Source organism: Oryza glaberrima, chromosome 5 (assembly GCF_000147395.1).
Source record: "Oryza glaberrima chromosome 5, OglaRS2, whole genome shotgun sequence".
Lineage (NCBI taxonomy): Eukaryota > Viridiplantae > Streptophyta > Magnoliopsida > Poales > Poaceae > Oryza > Oryza glaberrima.
Window position 1 is genome coordinate 10,701,515 of NC_068330.1, and position 26,162 is coordinate 10,727,676.

General features: G+C 42.2%; 1 protein-coding gene and 1 pseudogene across 2 annotated transcripts; both read right to left on the bottom strand.

The window, feature by feature from the left end:
• Positions 1 to 8,755: 8,755 nt before the first annotated feature.
• LOC127773752 (uncharacterized) lies at positions 8,756 to 13,722 on the bottom strand. Of its 2 annotated transcripts, XM_052299923.1 has the most exons (4): positions 12,015 to 13,722; positions 9,800 to 10,016; positions 9,485 to 9,683; positions 8,756 to 9,304 (listed from the first exon to the last, which is right to left on the bottom strand). In XM_052299923.1, the coding sequence occupies exons 1-4, from the start codon at positions 13,647 to 13,649 to the stop codon at positions 9,184 to 9,186; spliced, it is 2,172 nt and encodes a 723-aa protein (XP_052155883.1). In that variant the 5' UTR covers positions 13,650 to 13,722; the 3' UTR covers positions 8,756 to 9,183. The 2 variants fall into 2 exon arrangements, with proteins under 2 accessions (XP_052155883.1, XP_052155884.1); XM_052299924.1 differs by lacking the exons at positions 8,756 to 9,304; positions 9,485 to 9,683; positions 9,800 to 10,016 and adding an exon at positions 10,041 to 10,222.
• A 7,448-nt stretch (positions 13,723 to 21,170) lies between these two features.
• LOC127774159 (uncharacterized) lies at positions 21,171 to 23,608 on the bottom strand (annotated as a pseudogene).
• Positions 23,609 to 26,162: the final 2,554 nt, after the last annotated feature.

The window sequence follows — 26,162 nt, forward strand, 5'->3', positions numbered from 1 at the left end:
ATGTTCTGGATATAAAACTCCCAACTTCCAAGACATGTACATGTAGAACATTATATGCCTACAACACATTATAACTTGTAAAATTCATAAGAAAATCATTATAACTTCAAAAATTGTAAAACCAAATGTATAGTCTTAGAAAAAACACCACCACACCTCTGTGAGGTTAAATCTAATAAAATTCACATGCAAAAATATTTCATAATGCTACCTAAGCCAATACCACACTATATCGATGTAACTTCTAAAATTCGTAAATCCCAAATAAAAAGTGATAAAATAGAAATTATTTCACCTAAATTCATTTTAGACCAGAACCTACCAACTGTGCACAAATCATGCATCTTCGAGCATTTGGAATTTTTACATGTTTTGGTATTTATCATTACCATTATTTTCTTTAAAAGTATGAAATCAATACCGGTGAAGGAGATGAATTATAATTAATCTTAGGGAGGTCATATGTCAACCAAGGCAAGTTTTGCCCTTACTTTGAACATATTGAATCCTATGTTTTCGGGCTAAATGTTTTGTTTATAAAGTTGCATGTGTATTTCTAACTATCGAAACTTTCAAAAACTATAAGTTGTAGTTATGTCCTAAAGATGCATGAATCCCCTTTTTAAAATCACTCCCTTACTGTTTTGAACCTTAGGATTAATTAGAGTACTTTATTTGTGCTCATATGACTATACTATGTGTTTATAAAGTGCAAATGGTTAGTGATAAATAAAAAGTAAAAGCATGGTTATGGGTCACTTGCTATACTTTTTTTAAGGCTTTTTTGAATATTATGGACAGGGGTGAATCTCTGATTATTTGTGAAATCAAATGAGATAAAATGTGATTTTTAGACTTGGGCGGCAAGTGGTATGCATATGGTAGTAGTTGCATACCGATAGGGGGAGTGTTCGCCTGAGTTGATTAAGGACCAAACATCATATCACCCATTATGTTTACCGTACATCCACATGTGTCTATGGGGGACCTTGGCCTATTAAGTTAAACACTTGTCTAGCCTTGCATTTGGGAGGCCGTTGTAGTAGAGGTAGCGGTCATGAGTGTACGGTGGGCTACCTATAGAAACTACCCATATGTGTGTGTGATCGTACAATGATAAATTCCCTACGTGTGTATTTTCCGTGAGGGGACGAGTGTAATGTTCCGCCTCACGGAATGGGCGTCTAAGTCTTTCCAATACTACGGTATTGTGCCACGTGGTGGGGTCCGTTCGATGTTCACCACCACAGCATTATGTTTAAAGCGTGGGCCCGCCACTTAACGGTTCTAGGTCATATTCCAAGTATGCCTAGGATGGGGGAACATGTATCGTGCTCATGCAAGGTTAGATAATACTTAATGTAAAAGCCTCGTTATGACCTCTAGACCACATTCAACGTGTAGAATGTGGTAGAGCCTTGCAAACTCGAAACAAACTAGAGTGTTCATATCATGTGGGTAAAGCTGTACAAACTTTGCAGAGTTCTAAAAACTAATCGATTAGCCATGCTCACGGTCATCAGTGGCATGATGGTATACTATGGGTATAATCTTGTGATTTCTAAATGCTTTTGGAACTAAATGTTTGAGAATGATGATGAGATTGTTATATATAAGTAGTATGATTGCCTTACTTTCAGATTGGTAAGGGAATGATGCTTATCTACATATGTTGACCATGCCATGATTATTATGCTTTACATATTTCTTAAATGTTTTGCTTAAATTACGTTGCAAATGGTTTGTGAACTAAAATTTGCTTTATGCTGAAAATTAAAACCACAAATAGCCTTCCTTTGACTTAGAGCTTTCATGTATACTGGTTTGATAGTGCTCTTGCCAGTACATTAATCAAATTAATATACTGAGTCTTGCCATGATTTGTCTAACTTATGTTTTACAGGGAATAGACTTGGCATAATTTGAGTGATGCGGGTTTCGACTGCTTTTTCTAGGATTTGAACTTAATGGGGTAAACCCCTAGTCGGTGTGCTTGTGTTTGGGTAGTTAAGCTTCCGATGTTCTCTGATATAATTATATTTGGCCGGTCGGCCATTGTAATTATTAAGTAGTTGTAATTTGAAATCACTTTCGTCTTAAATGTATTTTGCTATGTATCTTCATGCTTAAGATGAAAGTGTGAATCTACTGCACATTCTGGGAACTAGATTCATATCAGTATGAATTAAGAATATTTTAGATGTTGTAGATCTTTAGCCATTGTCAAGTCTCGGAATGTGTAACATATCTGGTCGTCGTCTTCGAGCGGTTCAAGGGGTACATCTCAGGCTGAAGTTGACTAGCAGGCTAAAGGCTCAGCAATGGCTCTAATATTCTTCTCTCGAGGCGTCGGATATTTCATTATGTTTGTTTGATGACTTCAATTATTCACTTCATCTCTCAAATATAATGGGAGATCCGAAGAGCCTACGACACAAGGGGAGATTTATAAGAGAAAACTATGCTAATAATTTATATATTACTCATATACATCCTCCGACACAAGAGAAGATTTAATTTATATATTACTTATATACATCCTCCGACACAAGAGAATTTTAATTTATAAGAGAGAACAATGCTAATAATTTATATATTACTTATATACATTATAGTCTAAGCAGAGGTTAATTCATTTATACTGGGTAGAGTGACACGATGTAAGAAAAACTCATACTCTCATTAAATAAATCTAGGCTATATTAAATAAATCTAGGCTATGTGAAGAAAGAAATAGAAAACAAATCATTCCTATATACTTCTAGTATACATGCATCTTTAGTTTACAATTGCTAGTATATAGCTATGCAACCAATACCCCCTAACAGTGCCTTCCTGGTGTTTTGAGAGACCAACCCTGATTGCCGAGTTTCTCACGACAACCCGTCATGACCATCCAACCAGGATCAAATACGGAGTTTATTACGACAACCTGTCATGACCATCCTACCAGAATCAAATACGGAGGAGTACCCACCCAAGGAAAGTGTCTTAGGAATATATACTAACGTAAAGGAATACCCGTACTGAGCTATCACCATATATGCCCAAATAATGATAAATCTAAGCACCATGTTTACATTATTAAATACTACTCCATATCCTCTAGAATGACATAGAGCAATCATTCACATGAACATTAAACCCACACCATTGCACCTCTATGGTAAGCTAGTCACACAACTATATCGAGACAAATATAAAATAAAGCCGGTACTAAGATAAAGTAAAATACCGAAGATATATAAAGAAGAATATTCTATTAATTTGACAAGTCCTACAAAAGGAGAGAAAAGCTGCTAGAGCCATACCCGAAATCTCCTAGAGACTAGAGGACTAAAAAAAAACTATTCTATTCTACTCTACTAGCACTAGAGTACTAAACTAAACTTGAGAAAAAGATCAAGAGCTTCTTGCTTGAGTGTGTGTTGGAGTGGAGAAGGTGAGGTACTTTTATAGCTGAACTATGAGATGGTTGGAAAGGTCGGAAACGTCCACACCAAACCCTGCATCCAATGGAGTAGGTGCTTGGGCTGGTCCAACCAGCCTAGTTTTTTGCAGGCCATCTCCCTGTTGGCTCCTCACTTCAGTGATGTGGAGTTTGGGCCTTTTGAGGTTATTTCTCTGGTTTTTTAGGCCCATTTACTCATAAGCCTACTTCTCGACAGCGTCTGATTGATCATTCATTAGTTTTCCTGTCGATTCTCCTTCATTTGTGTAGCAATCTCTGCAATCGAATAAAATCCAAGTACAATTAGAAATAGATTATTCTAAAACAAATATGCATTGCAAGTATAGCTAGTTCTCCTTTATTTTAGTTATATTGACGGTCGAAATTGGTCTATAATGACCGTCAACAATAATATACAAAGAATTTTTCGGTGCCATTGCTAGGAATTATATTTCTAGTAGTGTCGTTAAGAAATATCAACAAGCATTTCTGGCGCCGTTGCTAGGGAAGATTAATGATTAAGAGATTATTATATGGTAATAACTTTATATTTACCTATGTATAATCATTATCCTTTGCAGGCTAACCTTGGTTGTTTTCACTTTTGTTGTGAAAGCAGGGTAGTGTATGACCGGTTTCAATTTGCCGAAAAACTTCCAAGACAACCCAGAAGTTTTCTTTAGGATTGTCAAACCGCGAGTTGTCCCTTCGCAGAAAACATTATCGGCAAAGAAACCAACCATCCCAGTGTCATCGAGCTTCAAGAACATGGCTGAGAAGACCCTCCGTGAGTTCGTTGCTCCCTCCGCTGACAATGTGCCCATTGGGCCGCACGTCAACTTTGGAGATGGCGACTTTGACTTGAAGACTAGCCTCATTATGATGGCGCAGGCAAGCTCATTCTGTGGCATGCCAGTGCTCATCTTCAACAGTTCTTGGAGATCTGTAGCACGAGCACAATGAAAGGCGTCAGCCCAGACGCCGGCAGGCTTAGACTGTTTCCGTTTTCCCTCTATGGGAAAGCAAAGCAGTGATTTTATGCCAACCGTGCAAAGATAGACACTTGGAACTAATGCTCTACGGCATTCCTATCAAAGTTCTTTCCGATGGGCAAAACCAATGCCCTTCGTGGGAGAATTTCAAGCTTCCAGCAGAAGGGACGAGTCCATTCCGGAATCCTGGGAAAGGCTGCAAGAGTACGTTGCCGCCTGTCCTCATCATGGGATGGACGACTGGCTGATCCTGCCGAGTTTTTACAATGGACTCACCCCCTCGTCTCGGGACCATTTGGACGCGGCTGCTGGAGTAGCCTTCTTCTCAAAGACGATCAGAGGAGCCGTCAACTTAATTGAGAAGATGGTCTCGAACATGGGTTGGAGCAAAGAACGACTCCAGACCCGTGGCATGCATACCATCAAGGAGACGGAAATCCTAGCCGCAAAACTGGACTTCCTGATGAAGCGCTTGGACGACTAGGAAAAGAACAAGCTGAGGCACAGTCAAGGCCTTGGACTCGTACATCACGTGTGAGGTCTGCGAGAATGCAGGTCATTCCGGGACAGACTGTCTCGAGACTCGTGAGGAAGCAATGTTCATGAATAACAATAGCTATCGTCCGCAAGGAGGCCACAGGTGGAACCAGCCCTGCCTGTTCTACCAAGGAGGCAATGGCAACAACGGTAATTTTAATAATCAACCTCCCTTGAAAGATCTTGTTTTTGCCCAAGCTAAAACTACTGATGCTTTAAGCAAGAAGCTAACTGCCAATAAGTGCTTTAATCAACTGACGGCTTAGCTTTCGCTTTCTAAAACCAGCTGATATTTAATAAGATGCTAGAAACTCAATTGGTACAACTAGCTGCTCTAGTTCCAATAAAACATCATGATGATAACTATTGTACAACCAGTGCAACCCCTCCCGCAAGAGAGTACTAGAGAGAGAGAGAGAGAGTGCATAACATTTACAAAGATATTAGAGTGACATGCTTTCTTATTCACTCTCTTCCTCAAGTGTACAATAATGAATCTCATCCCCTCTATTAATAGGCATCCAGTTTCCTAAAAGAGGCAATGCAGGAACAAGTTAAACTGTTCGGCGGTCTCTAAATTCCTCCCACAATGTTGGCAAAAAGATAATTATTTAGCCAACCCCTCAATTGCAAGCAATCGCTGTTCATAGTCAATTATGGAGCAGCGACAGCCACCCAAAGAATTTGCAAGACAGACTTTGTTTGTCCATGGGGCTCTCCATGAACTGACATGTATGCCTACAAAAACAAAACCCGCACTCTTGTCTACTTCCTCCGTTTAACAATGTAAGACTTTCTAGCATTGCCTATATTCATATAGATGTTAATGAATCTAAACACACACACACACACACATATATATATATGTATGTATGTATGTATGTATGTATAGATTTATTAACATTTATATGAATGTGGGCAATGCTAAAAGTCTTCTGATATCTTGCAAGAAAGTTCAGAAAGTCTGAAACAATAATGTAGTTTCGAATGCATAGCAATTAAATAAAAATAGAATTGTTTCAGCCATTTGCAAAAATGTGCAATCAACAATATAATATCTCAGACATATGATAATCACTGAAATAGTTCCACCAAACTAACAATATATAATATCTCAGTTGTGTGCGGTATGAGATGCTAACTTTGAATGAATGCACCGTGGATTAACCTAGAATCCAATAGAACTTAGGGTAAATTTTCAGCCTCATCAATACTGTAAAAGTAACTCATAGGGCAACTAAATCCCACCAGATTGTTAATTAAAACCGTTGATGCAGGCCAAAAGACTAATCCAGAATAGAAAGTTGCCTTAACTTTGAAATGGACACTTCAAGGATGAAATCTTGGATCTTGACCAATGGTTTGCAAGTACATGATTCTCGTTGAAATCTTTCGATTTTAGTTCTTGTTGATATTATAGGTACCCTAGAACAAATACCAAATCTGAAGTAGCATATAATAAAAAGGACATAGACTGGAAGTAGTAGCTGCAAACATGGGTCCATTATATTTATTTTATAATCTATAACTGCTTGTGTACACAGCCATGAGGAAACCAGCAGAGTAAGAAAACCTAATGTCCCCGTTACAATTGAACAATATGCGAGTGCCACTTGAAGGAAACGGTAACAAAATAAATTACTTTGATTTCTATGTTTAACAATTGGCATTACCGAAAGAGTGTTATCTTAGATACCTTCTTGTCATGCACGACTTTCTTAGGACATGGCATATTAAATTGGTCCATATGGTGTTGCAGATGAAGCACCAATGTGATAATTGAACTCCAGAAAGAAGAGATGCACAGGATCCTGTTGGGTTGGAGGAAAGGAAGGGAACCATAAGGGTAATAAGAATGTAATCTACACACTATGGCCTACAATAGCAATCAAAACATTTACTATGTTCCACAATGTATGTGGAATCTACAGAGTATTATAACTTCATATTTACGTAACTCATTAAAGAATCAGTAATTCGCAGATATCACATAGAAACACCTAACCACTTCAAAAGAGCTCGAAAAGAAGACCTAATCAGTTTGTCAGTGTACTATTATCTCTAAGAACAAAAAGACATATATGAGAAATGTATTTCATATCAAACTAAAAGAGCATAGGGGAAAATAATGTATGTCACTAAACAACATTGTTGATTATGAGAAAAAAGTCTGAAACACAAACATATGTATTAACCGGCTTCAACCTCATAACATAGAAAACCAAGGAACAATGTGCATTCTGAGTGGAGACAGCTGTAATTAAGAACAAATAATGTGATGCGAAAATTACCAATCTGGAATATATAGCGGATGCAAAAGAAAAGCGGGATGATGGCTGACGAAGGGGATATAGGACTAAAATACGTGTCTTAGTCGCATGAATGAGCTGCAAGACCTGAAACCAGGGATGCCCTGCTCTGCTGTCTACTCACCAAATTGGTGACGTAATCACCTCAATGTTAACCCATGGCAATGATTTGTATTAGTACTGCAAGCACTCATGTATAAAGAGGTAAAGCTGATCCTTTTTAAGTACCAATGAGAGAATAAAGAAGCATACCTTGTCTTTCCCATATGAGCTAAGAAAAAAAGAATCTGAACACAACCTACCTGTTATATGTTGCTCAAATCACATTCATGAACAGCTCTTGCTTCGTCTGTGTATCTTGGACATGCAAATTGGGATTTCAGAGATCCATAAAATTAGACAAATTCACAATGAATTAAGAATCACATATTGCATAGAGAGAGAATGGAATTACTCTGGGCTCCTTGATGTGACTCCAATACAAGCATCACCAGGTGATCCAGGCGGGATGACATTATTTCCGCGGTAATTGCCTGTCAATATCAGGTTTCCTCTCCCAAAGAAAAATAAAATGAAAAGCAAAGACTGAGCCATTGCCGACTTGCTATTCCCTACCATCGTCCTAACCAAGCCGCTAGCCGCCGCCATCCCTAGCCATCGACCTGACCGAGCAACAACCGTCGTCATCACAGTAATGGCCAAGCCGCGACCCTCCTCCTTCCTTCTCCCCAACAGCTGCACCGCTCCTACCTTCTCCTCCTACCAAACCCGGCGACCTCTATAAGCCGAATCTAACACTGGGTGGAGCTGAGAGAAGGAGAGGGGCGGTGGAGGTGCAGAGAAGGAGAGTAGTAGAGGGTGGCAGCGACAGCTTGCTCCCTCGCTTCCAAGGCTCCGAGCAACCGGATCCACCGGCGGGAGACCAAACCATCGACGGCCCGCCAACGGATCTGGCGCTACACCAAGAGGGACGAAGAAGAAGGTGGAGGCGGCTCACATCTCTTTCATCTGGGCGATCTGATCCATCTGTGGGGAGGCTGGCCTCCCTCATTGGTAGCTGCAGCGACCAGACCGAGAGAGGCGAGGCCAGGCTGCCTGCGGCAGGAGGAGGGCAAGGCAGCGGTGCGCGCGAGGAGAGAAGGGCGAGGCGACGTGGGTGAGAAGAACGTCGGGTGGCCGAGCTACGCGTTGAGTGGTGCGAGGTTGAGGTGGCTAGGGTTTTTGGCAAATCCATACCGTCGATCAGACGATGGTGGAAGGGTAGCCAGGCTAGGACATGTGGACGGTCAGATCGACCTTAGCACGTGATCCGACGGGCCACGTTAACAGGGATGCACACACTATTAGCGGAAAGAGCAAGGGTTTTTCTGAAAAAAGTCGATGACATGGCACTCTAAATCTCCAGCGCTCCCACGACGTTTAGAGAGATTAATATGCACTATCTCCTCGGTCCTCGCTCAGGAAAATTGGATACCATCAGCAAGACAAGTTTTCACAGTCCATCTCACTAGTACACAACCGCACCTTACAGGCAGCTTCTTTACACAAAATGCGCCATTCTTAGACTAATATGGCTGGAGCTGCCTACCTATTGATGTATAAATAAAAGAAAACTAAAAGGAACAACCGTCTCCTATTTTGGACCTTAGAGACAAATATCGTGAGCAAGAAACAAGATCATGCATGCCAAAACTAAATTAAAGACTATGAACTTGTTTCAGTTTCTATCCATCAGACATACAGATGTAAAACTGAATTGATCGAAGTGCCAGCACCACACCACATGATCAGGTAGGGCACATTCACAACTTTACCCAGCATTGTAGAAGACCTTCAGATCTAATTTTGACAACGATTAGCTCATTCGTGACCACAGAAACAGTGGCAGTTTAGCTCAGACATCATCAGTATCATCTGTCTTCTGCTTCTTCCACTTATAGGCTGCTTCAAGGATCTTGAGGTTTGGAGCCAGCGCAACCTCATCGGGGAAAATATAATCAATGTACTCTTCATACCTAAGGTTAACAAAATATTGTATCAATACATTTGTTCCCTAAATTGCAGGCAACCTAAATGGAAAACAGGCTATGTGAACAGATTAGGAGTCAGAACGTTGAAAAGCATATAACAGAATAAGATGAAGCGTTTTAGAAAAAACTATATAGCATAATGAAATAACTGAGTAAGGAACATACGCAACAGTGGAGCCATCCTCTGTAGGAATTGGTCTCTTTCTCTTCACTTTCCTTGGCACCTTTTTCTGCACTAAGGTGACATCACCAAGGTCACCAAAGCTCACCTCCTTGTTAAGCCATTCTTCAAGGAGCATTGCTCTTTCCTCCTTTAACTCTGGAGCACTAGTTCTGAAGTATTCGAATGCTCTTTCAAAGATTGCTGAAATTGAAAAAAAAAAGGAAATATAAGTTAGGTTTATTGCACTTTGAATGACAAAAGGAACAGAGGTACCCGCCTAACTTCAATTACCCACGAATAAATTTGCTCTCAATTACCTCGGCACCTTCGAACCCGTTCTATCTGCTGTTCATGATAACTAACTTCATTCTTAATCTCCTCACTCTCACCGTCTTCCCCAGCCAAACCAGCCGAGGCCTCAAACTCGGTATAGCTTATCCATACCTTCAAATGTTTTGTTCTATCAAGCAATCTCTCGTATAGTTCGCGAGTCCTATCGAATTCATTTTCATCAATTTCAAACTGCAAGTACTCCTGTAAGATACAAAACAGGAAATGATTAAGAATACATAGCAAATAAACACATGAAACTCCAGGATGGACTAAATAAGTCAGTATCTGTAGATTTTCTAAGACCATTGCTTGATGGCTCTCTCAGTTGTAACATGTATAACAGTGTCACGACCTGAGGTCATGACAGGATACCCACAGCCAGGAAGATAGACGTGCGTCATCAGCTCCTGGAGAAGGGATGTAGATTTAGGCTAGGGAGAAGAACATTATGGGGAGGGAGAGATTAGACTAAGTGATATTCATCATTGCTTAATGATAATAGACTTCCCATCCTTATATAGATGGAATAATTGGACTCTTAAGTAAGGACTCGACCTAGTCTTATCTTTAACTCTTACTGATGTATTATCCCTAACCTAACTAATAATCTTATATCTAAGTTGCCTGGTATGGGCTGCCCATGGGCGCCTTACGGCCCAATGCCCATGCACAATTTTGTATAGAGAATTTTATCCTTATTCCTGCAGTAACTAAATATTCCAATTATTCTAGTGAAATTACTGAAAGAAACTGCCTTTTTTTAATTCACCATCACAGCAGGGCCTAACTATTTGAAAAACTTCCTAATAGAAGGCCCAAATTTTCAGAATGTGCTCTCTGTATTCTGGACATAAATGTAAAATGTTGATAGTCCATCACATTTTCTCCTAAGTAAAAAAAGGATGAGGAAATTCAAGACCATAAAGGAGCGTAAAAGAGTTTCCTATTAGCTGGCATTAGTACTATACACATGGTTCAGCCCTTCACCTTTCAAGGGGGAATAAGAGCCAAAAAACCAAAAGAGTACAAGAATGCCAAAAAAAGTGCCGCCTGATTTACGCAAATGAGGCATCTAAAATAGATATGCTTATTCTAAATAAGCATGTATGTCAAAATCTTACATTGAATAATATATGTATGTCAAAATCTTACATTGAATAATATAACTACATCAATATGCCACTGCTGTGAAATAGCAGATATTATCATATAGTTGAAGAGAAATATGCTTCTAGCCTTGCTGAAGTAAATCTGATAGAATAGAAATTGAAGAATAGACAACAAATAACAATCACGCCACAGTTTTTTGAGTGCCAGGATATAATAATGCAAAGATCAATGGTAAAACAATACACACTTCAACACACAAAGCCTAGATCTCAAAAAAGAAATAAATATTGGGATTCAGTGTTCAAAACAAGAAAAATGGGACTAGTTATGCAGCATGCCCATTATGCCCATAAAAGTTACACCTTCCATATTATGGAGAACAACCAAGAAAGATACCAATCAAGCTTATTTTCTACTCTCTAGCTAGTATGTCAAACACATTATAGCATTATATTGAAATCTAGAAACAAAGCTGATCGGTAAATATCAACTTTGCTTTGTATTCATGAAATGAACAGAACCTTTAATCAAAACATGAGCAGATATGAACCAATATTATCAAGTAAAATGTATTTTAGGACCAAAGAATCGGCCATAGAAGAATTGGTATAGGTATTAGGTAGAACCATCCCACTACTGTTGTTTACAGAATGTGTTTTGAATTGGCATGGTTTCAAAAAGTAGGCATGGGTTATGATGGTTCTTTAACTTGATAATCAAAACATTTTTCAATGGTGAATATAATTGTCCCTTTTTTACATTGAAAATACATACATTGTTGGACTATGGATATTCAGATACATTATAAAATATAAATGTTGGAATGCTTAGGCGCCACAGCAATACCAATAAAACGAGGAAAAAGTTTTTATGTGATGAGTGGGTGGTGTCTCAGACAATGTCAATTCAACAGTTCACTACAATATGAAATCAACTGATTTTAGAAATTAAAACAATGCTTGTATACGTTTCACTATAGAACCATTTACCACTTGAGGAACAAGAGAAATAAGAAATACATATCTACCACTTCTAGTTTGAAAGCCCTAAAAAAGAGGATATACTAGGATAACAGAAAGAACAACACACCTTCCACAGAACTTCTGGTGTATCAAGGGCTGGCTGAGCAATAGCAAGCTCATATATGGAACGAGCACGATCAGTCTCACTAAGGTTCTTCTCTAATTCAGCATACTTCCTCCAGGCATAACAGTTTGCTGGAGACCATTCAATATACTTCTCATAGAGAGTCCTACAACGGTCAAAATTACCAAGATACAACTCAATCTCAATGTACTTTTTGAATATCTTGCCCTTTGGAGACATCCCAATGGCATTTCCGAGTATCTGCCGTGCAGCTTTAAGATTCCTCTGCCTTATCTCAAACTGGGCTGCCATGAGCCACATCTTGGCAAAAGTGAATTTCTTGTGTGGAACCAATTTGAGACACTCGCTGTAAACTTCCCTGGTCCGTTCCACGTCCTTTGCATCAAGCTCCTCATACAAAGCATAATTTATCCATAGGTAAATGTATCGTTGCCAGTAACGCTTCTCATCTGCTGGGGGGATATTAGCAATGGCTCTCTCATACACCTCCCTGATCCTGTCATTGTTCCCAACACTCTCCTCCAGCCTAATGTAATCAAACCATGAATCATAATTGAGAGGGTTCTTCCTCACCTCGTCCTCATACTGGAATCTCCTCTTACCCACGATGGCATCCTCAATTCCTTCACGGTCACCAAACTGTTTTTCAAATGCAAGGAACTTCCTGTACAGCTCCTCAGCCTGGCCTTTGGGCACCCTATCAAGTGCATACTTGTATATAGCTCGGGCACGCTCAACCTCCCGGCACCTTTCCTCAAACTCAGCAAAGGCTACAAACAGCACCTGGGCATCCTCATCATCTGCGAGCAGGTCTGCAGCACGCTCGTACACCTGCCGCGCGCGCTCCACTTCTCCACGCTTCATCTCAAACTTGGCATATCGAATGAACGTATCTGGTCGTGGGTGTTCAGCCACAAACCGCTCATAAATAGCTCTTGCCCGCTCCACCTCACCATAGCGCAGCTCAAATTTGATGTACGAGTTCCAGCCAGCTGTGTCAGGACGCCAGGCCATCCAGCGCTCGAACACCTGGCGGGCGTTGGCAACAGCGCCAAGTAGCTCCTCCATGTGGATGTACTTGTACCACAGCTGGTCCACCCGGGGTAGGAGAGAAACGGCGCGGTCCCAGACGTTGCGGGCATGATTGACGAACCTGTTGCGCATCTCGAACTCTGCGTACTTGAGCCAGAGCGTATGGTCGCGGTGGGCGACGTCGAGGGCGCGCTCGTAGACGGAGCGCGCGCGGGCGAAGTCCCGTTGCTGCTCCTCCCACTTGGCGTACTTGACCCAGGCGTTGACGTTCCATCGGACGCGGCGGATGACGTCCTCGAACTCTTTGCGGCGGCGGAGGCGGTACTCGGAGAGCTCGATTGAGTCGGTGATCTTCTGCTTGGGCGGGCGGATCTCGGGCTCCTGCCGCTCCCGCGCCTCCCGGAGGATCTGCTCTGCGGTGATCTGGACCGAGGCGGGGGTCTTGTTCTTCACCCGCGTCGCCCGGGGCAGCTTCACCTCCGTGTCGCGCTTAGTGAGGAACCCGAGGCTCGGGTCGGAGGCGGACGGTGGGGCTTTGTCTCCTCCGCCGCCGCCCCCGCCGCTAGCTGGGGTGATGAGCGCCATGGCCGCCGCCGGCGCGGGGGGAGAGCTAGGGTTAGGGTTCGGGAGGGGAGTTGTGGGAGTAAGAGACAGGGGAGAAGTGGGGCAAATAGGATTTCGATTTGAGGGAGATTACGGAACGGTGTGCCGTGCAACGGTACGGCCTGCACATGGGCCGGGACGGGTCGACCCGTTACCATCTGGCCCATTGACTTGGTATTAGCCCATTAAGTTCCCCGCTCTATCTTATTCGGAAAAAGTTCATTTGTGGTCTATCATCTTGTAGCGGAGTTTGAAAATCATCCCTACACCGAAATACCAGATATAGCGCATCCATAGTCTTGTAAAACTGGATCACTTTAGGTCACAAGGCAGTTTTGAGAGTGGTTTTGGATGAAGTGGCATTGACGTGGCACTAGAAGAAACAAAAAAATAAAATCCATGTGGAACCCGCAAATCAGTGAAAGAATATATTCTTTTCCGCAACCTGTCGTCGTCGTAGTCGGCCGTAGCGAGGATCCCCGGGGGCGGCTAATGGGCGGGTGACCGCTCCAGGCGATCACCCCCCATCCCCCTATAAGCTACTGTCTCTCCCTTCCTACCCCCTCTTCTCTTCTTACTACACCATACATTTTTAAAAAATAAAAAAACAAAGTTAAAAAAATTTATGTATAGAGATACTATATATAAAAAATATTTGAATTCAAATTCAAATTTGAAACGGGTATGTAAACTTTCTGACTTATAAACTTTGGGTCTATAAACTAATATTTGAATTCAAATTCAAATTTGAATCGGGTATGTAAACTTTTGACTTATAAACTTTGGGTCTATAAACTTTAGGTGTATAAACTTTCGATGCATAGAAATACTATATATAAAAAATATTTGAATTCAATTCAAATTTGAAATCGGATATAATTCAAATTTAAATTTGAAATCGGGTATATAAACTTTTGACTTATAAATTTTGGATCTATAAACTTTAGGTGTATAAACTTTAGATGTATAGAAATACTATATATAAAAAATATTTGAATTCAAATTCAAATTTGAATCAGATATATAAACTTTTAACTTATAAACTTTAGATCTCTAAACTTTATATGTGTAAATTTAAGATGTACAAACTTTAGGTGCATAAATTTACTAAAATAGAAAAGTAATACGGTGCCAAAAAAGGAAATCACGTGGAGGGTGGGGGAACCGCGCTAGGGGCGATCGATCACCCCTTAGCCTTTCCGAGGATCGCCGCCGCCTCCTCGAACACGTCCTCGCCAAGCTCCACCACCATGCAGCCACGCAGCTCGAACGCGGAAACCTTGCCGTCATCGTCCTTGTCCAAGGCCGCAAACACCGATGACGCTGATGAGTAGCAAATAATCCAATTCCACTCACCAAGCCCTAATCACAACATAGAACTAATTGACGGTGCCTGCACGCAGTGGTGTAGCTAGGATTTTAGGTTAGGGTGGTCCAATTTAATTAACATAATTTTTCTGAACACTAATGTTAATATACTATTAACATAGAAATGCTTCAACAAATCTACAATAGGATTATGCATTGTTTTAATGGATTTATCAATCCAATTCTAATCGGAATTCCCAAAATCGAACCGAAACTAATATAGTGATGTACCTGCTTGCTGAACGCTGCTCTTGTTCCTAGTCGCCAGACGCCTGTTGCCGCCATTGGACATGGGCCCCCAATCCCAAGCGTTGAGTCGGCGAGTTATGAAAGCAGCACACGCACGATCAATGGCGTAGTCAGGATGGGAACTAGGAAGGACGGAAACCGGAACAACAACTCGATAAAGCAAATCAACTTATGAAACAAAAGCATCGTTCTTTTCTATGTTTGGATCAGAACAGGGGTAATAGGCATTTGGGCCAGATTTTACTGTGGTCCATGGCCCACACGGACCACCATGTGGCTCCGCCACTGCCTGCACGGAGTAGCAAATCTTCCAAGTCTATTTTTTTGAGAAGGGTATTTTACAATATACTAGCAAAAGTGCATGTGCGTTGCACCGGGTCATTACGAAGTGTGTACGGTGACCAAAAGTGTTGTTTGGTTTAGACAATTAATCTACGACACACAGAAGCAAAACCCTAAAAACAGGAGGGATTCCTCACCGGGGAGCAAAAACCGGGGAAGGACGACGACGGCAGCGACGGCGGTTTCGGGGGCAGCACCCGAGATCGACGATGACGCTAGAGGGAGGCAAAAAGGGGAAAAACTTAGGTTGCTAGATTGATGATTGCAGAAGCAATTACATCAAAGGACGAGGAGAACAGAGTACCAGCGGCGCTACAGCGACGACGGTGATGGCAACCAGCGGCGGTGACGGCGCTGGGCGGCAGTGGCGCTAAGGCGGCGGCGGCTTGGGTGGAGACTAGAGCTATTGGTTGGGAAAAGGAAAAAAAACAAGGGGAGGAATTACTTATCCAGGGGAGGATTAGATTATGAAAGGGTGAATCCTAGTGGGAGTAGGATTGGGAGGAGGGGAAGGAGACCGACTCCGCAGGAGGAGGGGCGGCGCGCGCGGGGGAGAGGGAGAGGGGCGCTCGGCTAGCTAGAGAGGGAGAGGGAAAAAAGAAAAAGGAGGGAACTAGGACTTTCCCAAAAAGGAAAATCAATGCGGTGCCGTTTTAGGAAAAGAACGGAAACAGTCCCGCAAACGAAAACGGATACGGTTCGCCATGCAAAACGAAACTGCGGATTGAGAGGGGAGTGAATTGGGCACAATTCACAACCAAGGGCAAAGGAAGAAACTACTATTAGAGGGGTCTTGACACTTTTAAACTTAGCAACACGGCCTCCGGTGTTAGTGATTTTCAGAGCAAAGAGAATTCGAAAAAAATTCTCCCTGATGTCGTAGGCTCTCCAGACCTTCCATTATATTTGAGAGATGAAGTGAATAATTTAAGTCATCAAACAAACATAATGAAACATCCGACGCCTCGAGAGAGGAATATTGGAGACATTGCTGGGCCCTTAGCCTGCCAGTCAACTTCAGCCTGAGATGTGCCCGTCAAACCACTCGAAGGCGGCGACCAGATGTATTGCACATTCAGGAGACTTGACAAAAATGGCTAAAGATCTACAACCTCTCAAATATTCCTAACTCATACTCATGTGAATCTAGTTCCCAGGATGTGCACTAGATCCACACTTTCATCTTAAGCATGATTATACATAGCAAACATGTCGCGTCCCAAATCGACCCTAAAATACATCCTCTAAATTATGCCTAGAATAATTAAAATGCTTGTGAAAGCCTTCAAAAATTAAAATGTGCAAAGTTAAAAGTCAAATAGGGCTTGGAGGATTTTTGTATATTTCCTAAAAGCCTAAAATGTGTAAATAAATTTTAGTGGAATTTTCAGAGCACAAATAATAATTATTAAGAAATAAACAAAGTTAAAAAGGTTTTATAAAAAGAAAACCCTAAAAATCACCCTCTCCCCTCTAATGGGCCGAATTCAGCCCATCTCCCTCCCCCTCTCTCCTCTCCCCCGCGGCCCACTCGGCCCTCCCCGCGCGCGCGCCGCTGACGGGCGGGCCCGCCCGCCACCCTCGCTGACGGGTGGGGCCCACCCGTCATCCCCTTCCTCCCGCCGCTCCCGCCGCCCCGCCCGCGCCAAGCGCCGCCGCCGCCGCCGATTCCGCCGTATCCCGCCGTCCCCGCGTGCATTAAAGTGGGGGGGATTATTCCCCGGGATCCCCTCCCCCTTTTCCCCCATTTTTCCCTCCCTCTCTCCCTCGGATTCGTTTGGAAACCTCTCCCCTAACCTCGCCGGCGCCATTAATGGCGGCCGGGTCTCCCGCGCCCATTTCTCCCTCCTCCGGCCGCCCTCTCTCACTCCCAACCCTATATAAACCCTCCCCAAGCTCCCCACCACCGTTTCCGCCACTCACCGCCCTCTCTCCTCACCGGAATCGAGCTCGCGCCGTCGCTCTCTCTCTCCGCCGTCGCCGCCGAGCTCCGGTCCGCCGCCGTCGTCGCCCCGGACCACCTCCCACCTCGGCGCCGCCTCCTTCGGCTTCGCCGCATCCTCGCCGACCTCGTCCACCCCTCCGTTTCGCTCGCCGACCACCGGAGCGCCGTCGACCCCGTCCACCCGAGCCGCGCCGCCGCCTTCCTCCGCTCCGGTCGCCGTTTCCGTCGTCGCCGTCGACCCGGGGTGAGCCATGGACCGCCGCTTCGTTTCCCCCTTTCCCTCCCCTCTCTCGGCCGCCGCTCCGCCGTGCCTATGGTCGCCGCCGGCGACCATAGGGGCGCGGGCGCGCCGCCTCCCGCCGGCCGCGCCGACGTGGCCGCCTCCGGGCGCGCCTAGCGGCTGCCGCGTGGGGCCCGGCCGTCAGCCGCCCGCGCCCTCGGGTGCGGCTGACGCGTGGGGCCCACGGCGCCGGCCGGTGTGAGCCGGGTGCACCCGGTCCACCGTGGACCGTGAGGCTGCCGCGTGGGTCCCACTCCCGTGGACTCGGTCCGCGCGCCCTCTCTCCCGGCTGACGCAATAAATATATTTTTAAATTAAAATTTAAATGAAGAAATTCGTAAATATTCATTTAAAGAGCATATAAACTTCAAATGGCCATAACTTGGCCATTTGAACTCGGAATTGGACCGTTCAAGTCTCTAATTTTTCCTTAAGAAGTCAAGAACCCATTTTTGTGCTTTGTTTCTGCTTGTTATATGGAGTTTATTAGAGTAAAAGCCCTTTTCTTTTCCGTTGGTCGTGTAGACGCTGCAGCTTCGGAAGATCCGCTCTTCGTGGAGGTTGAAGCCGACGTTTGGGAAAGCGAGCAAGGCAAGTCACATCATTCTTTGAACATATTGGATCCCACTTTGTGAAATTACTTTGATTTAAATTATTGCATTATCGCTTTATTTAAACTCCCGCGTTATCACTGTTTTATTTAGCCATGCCTATTTACCTTTGTTATGACCTTATTATTGTTGTTATTGTTATTATTACCTTGTTCACCCTAGAATAAACAAAACCCCAACTAGTGGGCACTCTATTCATGGTTCCACTAGTAAGAATTTAGGTAGATGCTTCGCTGATTAATTAGGCAACATTAGGTGGTTTTATAACTCTAGACTTTGGGAATATTCATATCACCTGGACATATTGGAATGGTTGGATTATTGTGGAATTGGATGCACACCTCCCCCTCTATTCAAAACCCCTAAAATGGTTTTAGGCTGGGCTCGGGGTGCATGGTTTTGATAGTAGCACCTCGGCCACATAAGGACTGGTCTTCGGGCCTCTGTTGCAAAGCATTACCGTACTTCCACATGTCTAGTGGGTAAGGCTTAGTTTGTGGCTCAGTTTGGTTATAAACAAAAGTACATGGATGGAGATGGACGAAGTCGGGGGTCGATGGACATCTCTAGGACAAATGAAGGCTACACGGGCTGCGGCCCGGTAGTCGAGATGTCATAGCACAGGGCTGGTGTCCTGCTGCTAGGGGCTCAATTCTGCCTGCCTGTCCGGGGGTTCCGGCCGTAGGTGGGTTGGGTCGGTACTCTTGTCTATGGCTAGGATGGGTTGGAAACTATGTCATGTCTTCCGTCCATATGCCGTGGTGGTATGTGGCACGTGGTTGCACGTGAGGAAGACGTGTCTTGTGGGTGTGTCTTGTTGAGTACGGTGGTTGTACTCAGTCTTGCTCAATTTTTCCCAAACCCAGAAGAGGAGCCCCTGGATGATGAAGGCTTTGGTGTCTAGCTCGTGCCTGCCGTCAAGCGCCTGTGGTCGTCGCCTTAGTCTTCCGCTGTTTTTCGTTGTCTTTGAGTGTGCTGGGCCGTCACTGCCCATGTAATAATTAACTATTTACGCTTCCGCTTATTAAACTCTGAATTGTATCAACTTCTGGTGTACCTTGCCTCCTGGGACAAGGAATAATACACGCACGTAAGGAACGCCCGTTGGGTTATTTCCGGTCGTGACAAAACACAACTAAGATGAAAGAAACTTAAGACTTACAACAACTTAATAATTACATAGGCCGACCGGCCAAATAGACTTATTAGAGAACAGCGGAAGCTTGACTACCCAATCACAAGCACACCGACTAGGGGTTTACCCCATTAAGTTCTCATCCTAGAAGAAACAATCGGAACCCGCATCACTCAAAGACTAATACTAAACCTGCAAACAAAAGGTTATATCAACAGCAAGAGTCAGTACATTAAACAAGTTAATGTACTGGCAAGCACAAGTCAATCCTACCATACTACATGTAAGGCATATATTCAAAGGAAGGCAATATGTAGTTCATTTTCAGCATAAAGCAAGTTTTGTTTCGCAATTCTTTTGTAAAGGAGTTGATGCTTCAATTAACAAAACAAATTTTAAGTTTCAATATTAAATTCATCATAATTCCATCATAATCAATCTCTTGTTGTCATCCTTTGACAATAAGTCATAATATATCACCTCACACACACAACTCAACACATCTATCAATTTCAAACCAATGTCACATGATCACATTTTTAAAACATAGTCTATACTCATGACACATCACCAAAGCGCTCATGACCGTGAGCACGGCTAATCGATTAGTTTAAAGAACTCTGCAGAGTTTGTACAGCTTTACCCACATGATATGAACTCTCTAGTTTGTTTTGAGTTTGCAAGACTCCACCACACTCTTCATTTTGAATGTGATCTAGAGGTCATAACGAAGCCTTTACACTACTTAGAGCCTAGCCTTGCACCAGCACGATACGTGTTCCTCCATCCTAGGCATACTTGGAATATACCTAGAACCGTTAAGTGGCGGGCCCACGCCTTAAACTTAACGCCGTGGTGGCGGACACGACGGGAACCCACCACGTGGTACAATACCGTTGTATTGGACACGCTTAGTCACCTAAACTACCACGTCGGGGCAAATAGGAAGCCCCTCTGAATTATACGAACTCATACACACCGGCCTACCAGAATGCAAGGCTAATTCTAAATAGATTACTCAGCTTAGGCCATCCCATACTAGCACATGTGGATGTACGAATAACTTTAAATGGGTGACACAAGTTCGGTCCTTATGGACTTGGGCAAACACTCCCCCTATCGGTATGCAACTAACACCATATGCACACCACTTGCCGCCCAAGTATAAAATCACATTTTACACATTTTAGTTCGCAAATACCCATCATATTCATTTTATTCCAGCAAAGGTTCATGTATCAAAATCATATTTTAATTATAGATGGAATGAGCATTTGCATAGTTCTAAGCATGGCTAAGCAAGTAGTTGCAAATAGAGCATATATAAACCCATTTGAGCACAAAGAGTGTACTCTAACCATTTCTAGGGGTTCAAACAGCAAGAGGATCAATTATTCAAGGTGGGGTATGCAGCAAATAGGTCATAACTACCTTAACCCAATTTCAAATACCGATATAGTCTAAGTTCACATGCAACTTTGCAAACAAATATTTTCATTCCTCAAATCATGGGATTCAATGTGTTCAAAGGATGGGAGGAGAAAACTTGTCTTGATCAGAGAAATGTTAGCACCTAATCCACTCCTTCACCGATTATGCAATTATCTAGATAAAGGACATGTTATGCAATTAAACACCGAAATAGTTGAAAATCCAAAATGCTCTAAAATGCATTATTTATGCACAGTGATTAGGTACTGGTCTAAAATGAATTTTAGGTGAAAGAATTTTTATTTTATCTTATTCCATTAGGGAGTTATGAATTTTAGAAGTTTTATCGGTTTATAGTAGTATAGTCTTAGGTAGTGTTATGAAATACTTTTGTAAAGTAATTTTTACTAGATTAGACTTCACAGGGGTGTAGAGATGTGTTTTATAAGACTAACTCATTTGGTTTCACAATTTTTGGAGTTACAATGATTTTCTTATAGATTTTACAAGTTACAACGTGTTTTAGGCATATAGTGTTTTATATGTGCACAACTCTCAAGTTGTAGGTTCAGAACATGCTACTTCCTGTTTAAGTTGAATCAAATGTTTATGGTCTTTAATACTATGGTTCATATTTTATAAACTAGAGATGCTCTAAACTAAACTAGCAATATATTATATTAACCTAGAAATTGTTATATGAGCCAAGTTCTTCTAAGTTTTAGTGGATGGGGATGGAACTATGGCCTCTCTGGTCTAACAAGTTTTATTTTGGTTTATTCATAGCTAGAATGTATTTTTTTAACTACCTTACACATATATTTTGCTTAACCATTACTAGGTGATTAACTCCTAGGTTATCTATTTAAAGATTAGAGCTATAATATGTTCAAAAGGTGCAATATTTTATTTTACTATGTTGAAGCTCACTATTTGCTGGTTCTATGGAAATTTGGTTCATTTCATTTGGACTAAAGATGAATTTTCTACAAATTTTACAAAGTAAAGGTTGCTCTATCTTGGTTATTACTTATATAAATATTTAAAGGCTTTTATTACATAGTAGGTGTATAATTTTATTTTATAACATGGAAGTATACGTTTTGTTGATTCTACAGAACTTGGGTTTACTCAAAAAGGATCTAAGATGAATTTTATGTGAATTTCTAAAATTCAGCTTACCTAAAACTAGTCATTTTAAAGATAATAGTTTCAGAGGCATTTGATCTAAAGTATGTATACTATTTCATTTTACTTTATAGGAAAACATAAGTTGGTGGATCTATAGAAACTGAGTTTGCTATAAAATGATTTGAGATGAATTTTATATGCATTTTATAAATTTGTGTATGCTTTATGTATGATTTATCTTAGACCAATTTTAGAGACAAAGTTTGTACAGTGAATGTCTAGTTTTATGCAATAACTCTAAAGTTCTTGATTTGATGAGTTCACAGAAATTTGATTTACTCTAAAATGAGTTGTTTTCAATTTGTTATGGATTTTATAAGTTTACATGCTTTCCTGTTGAAAATATAAAGCTTTTAGTATTATCTTTTTACATTTTCAGATTTTAAACTCATGGGGTCCACCTGTCAGTATCAGGCCAATATGCAAAAAGGCCCCTAAGGAATCAGGAAATCAACCCGTAGTCAAAGGTCCATATGTTATTGATTGGGAACATTACGTAATGAACCTTATAGTTATTTAAATTCTCAAAATGAAGTCCCTGACTCCTTTTTCACACGCACATAGGCAGAGCAGCCATGGCTGAGCTCGATCCGGGTTCACCGGCGGCGATTGGTGGCTCGGTTGGAGTTGGGGTTAAAAGATAAAATGAAGAGCATGATCTTGCGATTCCATTCCTCTAGTTTTCTTGGTTAGAGGATATCGGAGTAGCGCCGATGGCGAGTGTGAGCGACGGTGGTTCTTGGGGTGAAAGCGCATGTGTGCATGGAAGTCGATTCCGAACAAAAAGGATGCATGCATGTGGTCTTCTAGCCTTCAGGATGCTCACCGTGGGTCGAACTAGGGTTGTCGAGGTCTTGGCGGTAGCAGTGACTTGTGGAACGGCTCGGCGACGGTGCTCCTCCTCGGGTGAACGACGACGGCTCGAACGGGACGATGAGCTGCTACAAGCAAGCATGCACGAGGTTAGATGGTGTATGCGCGAGAAATCGAACAATGGCTCACCGAGGCAGCGGTAATCGACGATGACGGCGAAGGCGATTCTAGATCGGCGCCGGTGAAGAAAAGATGCGTTCTCCGAGTCCTTCACATCTCCGGCTGGGGTTCTTGAGGCGTATTGAAGAGGAGGTTGAGGCGATGACGATGGCGCAGTGGCTTGTTCCGAGGTGGTCAAGAATGGCCGGACAACGACGATGGTTGAAGCGGCAGCGCTCCGGTGCGTGCTCCAGGGCGTCGTTGGCGTGGTCGCGTTCCGGTGGCTGTGATGCACAAAACACAAAACGGGAGGTGGTCAAAAGAGAAATGGTTCGGCACTGTGTGGAGAGAAGGGAACGCGAAAAACCTGGAGATGACCTTTACCCAATCAGCGATGGCGATGGTCGTCGTCTCCATGGCCGGCAGCAAGGTTTGGGGCAATGGAGAGGCAGAGAACCTCCTCCCTCGGTTTCTTCGGCTCTGAGTGGTGAATGGAGAATGGCGACGCGTCTGGGAGGAGTAGAGAGCGAGAAAAAGGAAACCGAGATCGACGACACGTTGCGGCCACGCGTCGGCTCGCTCAATCTCTCCCTCTCTCGGCTGGAGCAGTGGAGGAAGTGATGGACAGAGTCAAGGCAAGCTTAAGAGGCTGTCAGGTGGGTCCAGGTCGTGGCAAACTAGGCTAGGTGAGAGGGTTGGGTAAGATTCTGGGTAAACTTGATTTTTAGATCATTTTTCGGAATTATTTTCTCCTCTAACTTTGTAGCTTCATAACTTGATGTGTGGACCAAATTATCTAGTGTTGAATTTACTGGAGGTAAATGATTACACCTAGATTCCATTTTCTTTGGTTGCACTAAAAAATAATGGGTAGATTAATCACAGAAATTAAACAAAGATGGGCTATTAGAAAGCTAGATTGAATTTTTAGGAGGCCTAAACAGAGGAGGAAAATTCTAGAAAAATTATATTTAGGCATGATAAATAATCTAGTATTTGAATAAATTATTTTCCATGTTCACTTATGAGCAGTTAAATGTACTTTTGGATGAAGTATGGCTTTAGCCGATTAAAATTTAATTTGATTCCTTCTAGTTTTCTGCTTTGACTGATTAATTTGTGGTATTAAACTTAGTTATTAAGTTGTACCAATATTATAGTGAATTGCTTGTGCTAAACATTATCTATCTAATTTTTTTCCATGATTTTAACTTGCACATAATATTTTAGAGAATTAGGATTACTTTACTTTGTATATGTGTTCCCACTTCATAATTGCACCTAATATTGTTACAGGGATTACATTAAACTTCTTTTGGGCTGAGAAGATGATATTTGAGTTTAATATTAAGTCCACATGTTATCACCCAAGATTAACTATAGTTTTGTTTAGTAATTTTAACCCTTTTAGTTTATGCTCATGAGACATATTATGGAAAGCAAGACCAAAATCCAAATGCACATGAGACTCGAGCCTAGGCATGCATTATGCACATGTATGCTCATATACTTGGTGACATTTCTAGTCTAATGTTGGGAATGAAAAGGTTTTATTTTGTTCTCAAATTTTAATCATGCAATGATTTAAGTTGGTCATCACCTAAATTAAAACGAAAATTTTTGACTCTAAAAATTGGAGAAGTTAACCTCTAACTATTTTGACAAGAAATTTTAAGTCCTGAAATTTTGGGTTTGTTACACCTGATAACTCCGATTATTAAATATATTGTTAACTAGGGTTTTCTCCGGGTTAACCAAGGCAAATTCTAGAAGCCATTTTTTAATGATTTGAAACCTAAGGGAAGGGAAAACTCTAGGTGTGACAATACTTTTAGTTGGAAAAGTTATTGCAATGCAACATGTTTCGAAAAAGGAGTAAGTAGTCAGTTGATTCAAGACCTAGAGCGTCTGAATTTGGGGATAGTGGAACATGGTTTCGTTGCTATGTTGGAAGCACAACCTACGCTCGTGGAGCAAGATAGCCGAACTCAAGAAGATTATGCGAGTTGGTAAAGCCCGCGATTTTACTGAAGAGGAGCAAGGAACAATCTGGATGGGAGAAAGATTGTGTGTGCCTGATAATGAGGAATCGAAGGATTTGATTCTTAGTGAAGCTCATCAGACCCAGTATTCTATTCATCCAGGGAGTACTAAGTTGTATCAAGACGAAGGAAAAATTTTGGTGGGTCAGTGAAGAGAGAGATAGCTGAATTTGTAGCTCTGTGTGGTGTGTGTCAGCGAGTTAAAGCAGAACATCACAGCAAGTTTGTTGCAACCTCTCCAAATTCCGGAATGGAAATGGGAAGAAATTGGTATGGATTTTATAACAAGATTGCCTAGAACGTCGTCAAGACATGATTCTATCTGGGTAATTGTGGATCGACTTACGAAAGTGGCACATTTTCTGCCAGTGCACACTACTTACATAGGGAAAAGATAAGCATAATTGTATTTGGCAAGGATTATTTGTTTGCATGGTGTTCCAAAGAAAATTGTATATGATCGAGGAAGTCAGTTTACTTCAAAATTCTGGTAGAAGTTGCAAGAAGAACTGGGAACACGTTTGAATTCCAGTACAGCTTATCATCCGCAGACCGATGGTCAGACTGAAAGAGTGAATCAGATTTTGGAGGATATGTTGAGAGTTTGCGCCCTTGATTTTGGTGGATCTTGGGATAAGAATTTGCCGTATGCAGAGTTCTCTTATAATAACAGTTATCAAGCTAGTTTGCAGATGGCACCGTTTGAAGCCCTCTATGGAAGAAAATATCGTATGCCTTTGTTTTTGGATCAAACAGGAGAACGTTAGTTGTTTGGAACATAAGTGTTGAGTGAAGCTAAGGAAAAAGTTAAGAGCAATCAGAGAGAGATTGAGGATTGCACAATCTCATCAGAAGAGTTATGCTGACAATCGTCGCCGAGAGCTTAGTTTTGAAGCCAGAGATCATGTTTATCTTCGAGTCATGCCGCT

Bases quoted from the DNA above. Each gene is read 5' to 3' on its own strand.
- LOC127773752 (XM_052299923.1), bottom strand. From the start codon at position 13,649: ATGGCGCTCATCACCCCAGCTAGCGGCGGGGGCGGCGGCGGAGGAGAC. The intron at 10,017-12,014 runs GTGTGTTGTTCT...TGTATCTTACAG, and splicing joins CACCAGAAGTTCTGTGGAAG to GAGTACTTGCAGTTTGAAAT. The intron at 9,684-9,799 runs GTAATTGAGAGC...TTTCAATTTCAG, and splicing joins ACGGGTTCGAAGGTGCCGAG to CAATCTTTGAAAGAGCATTC.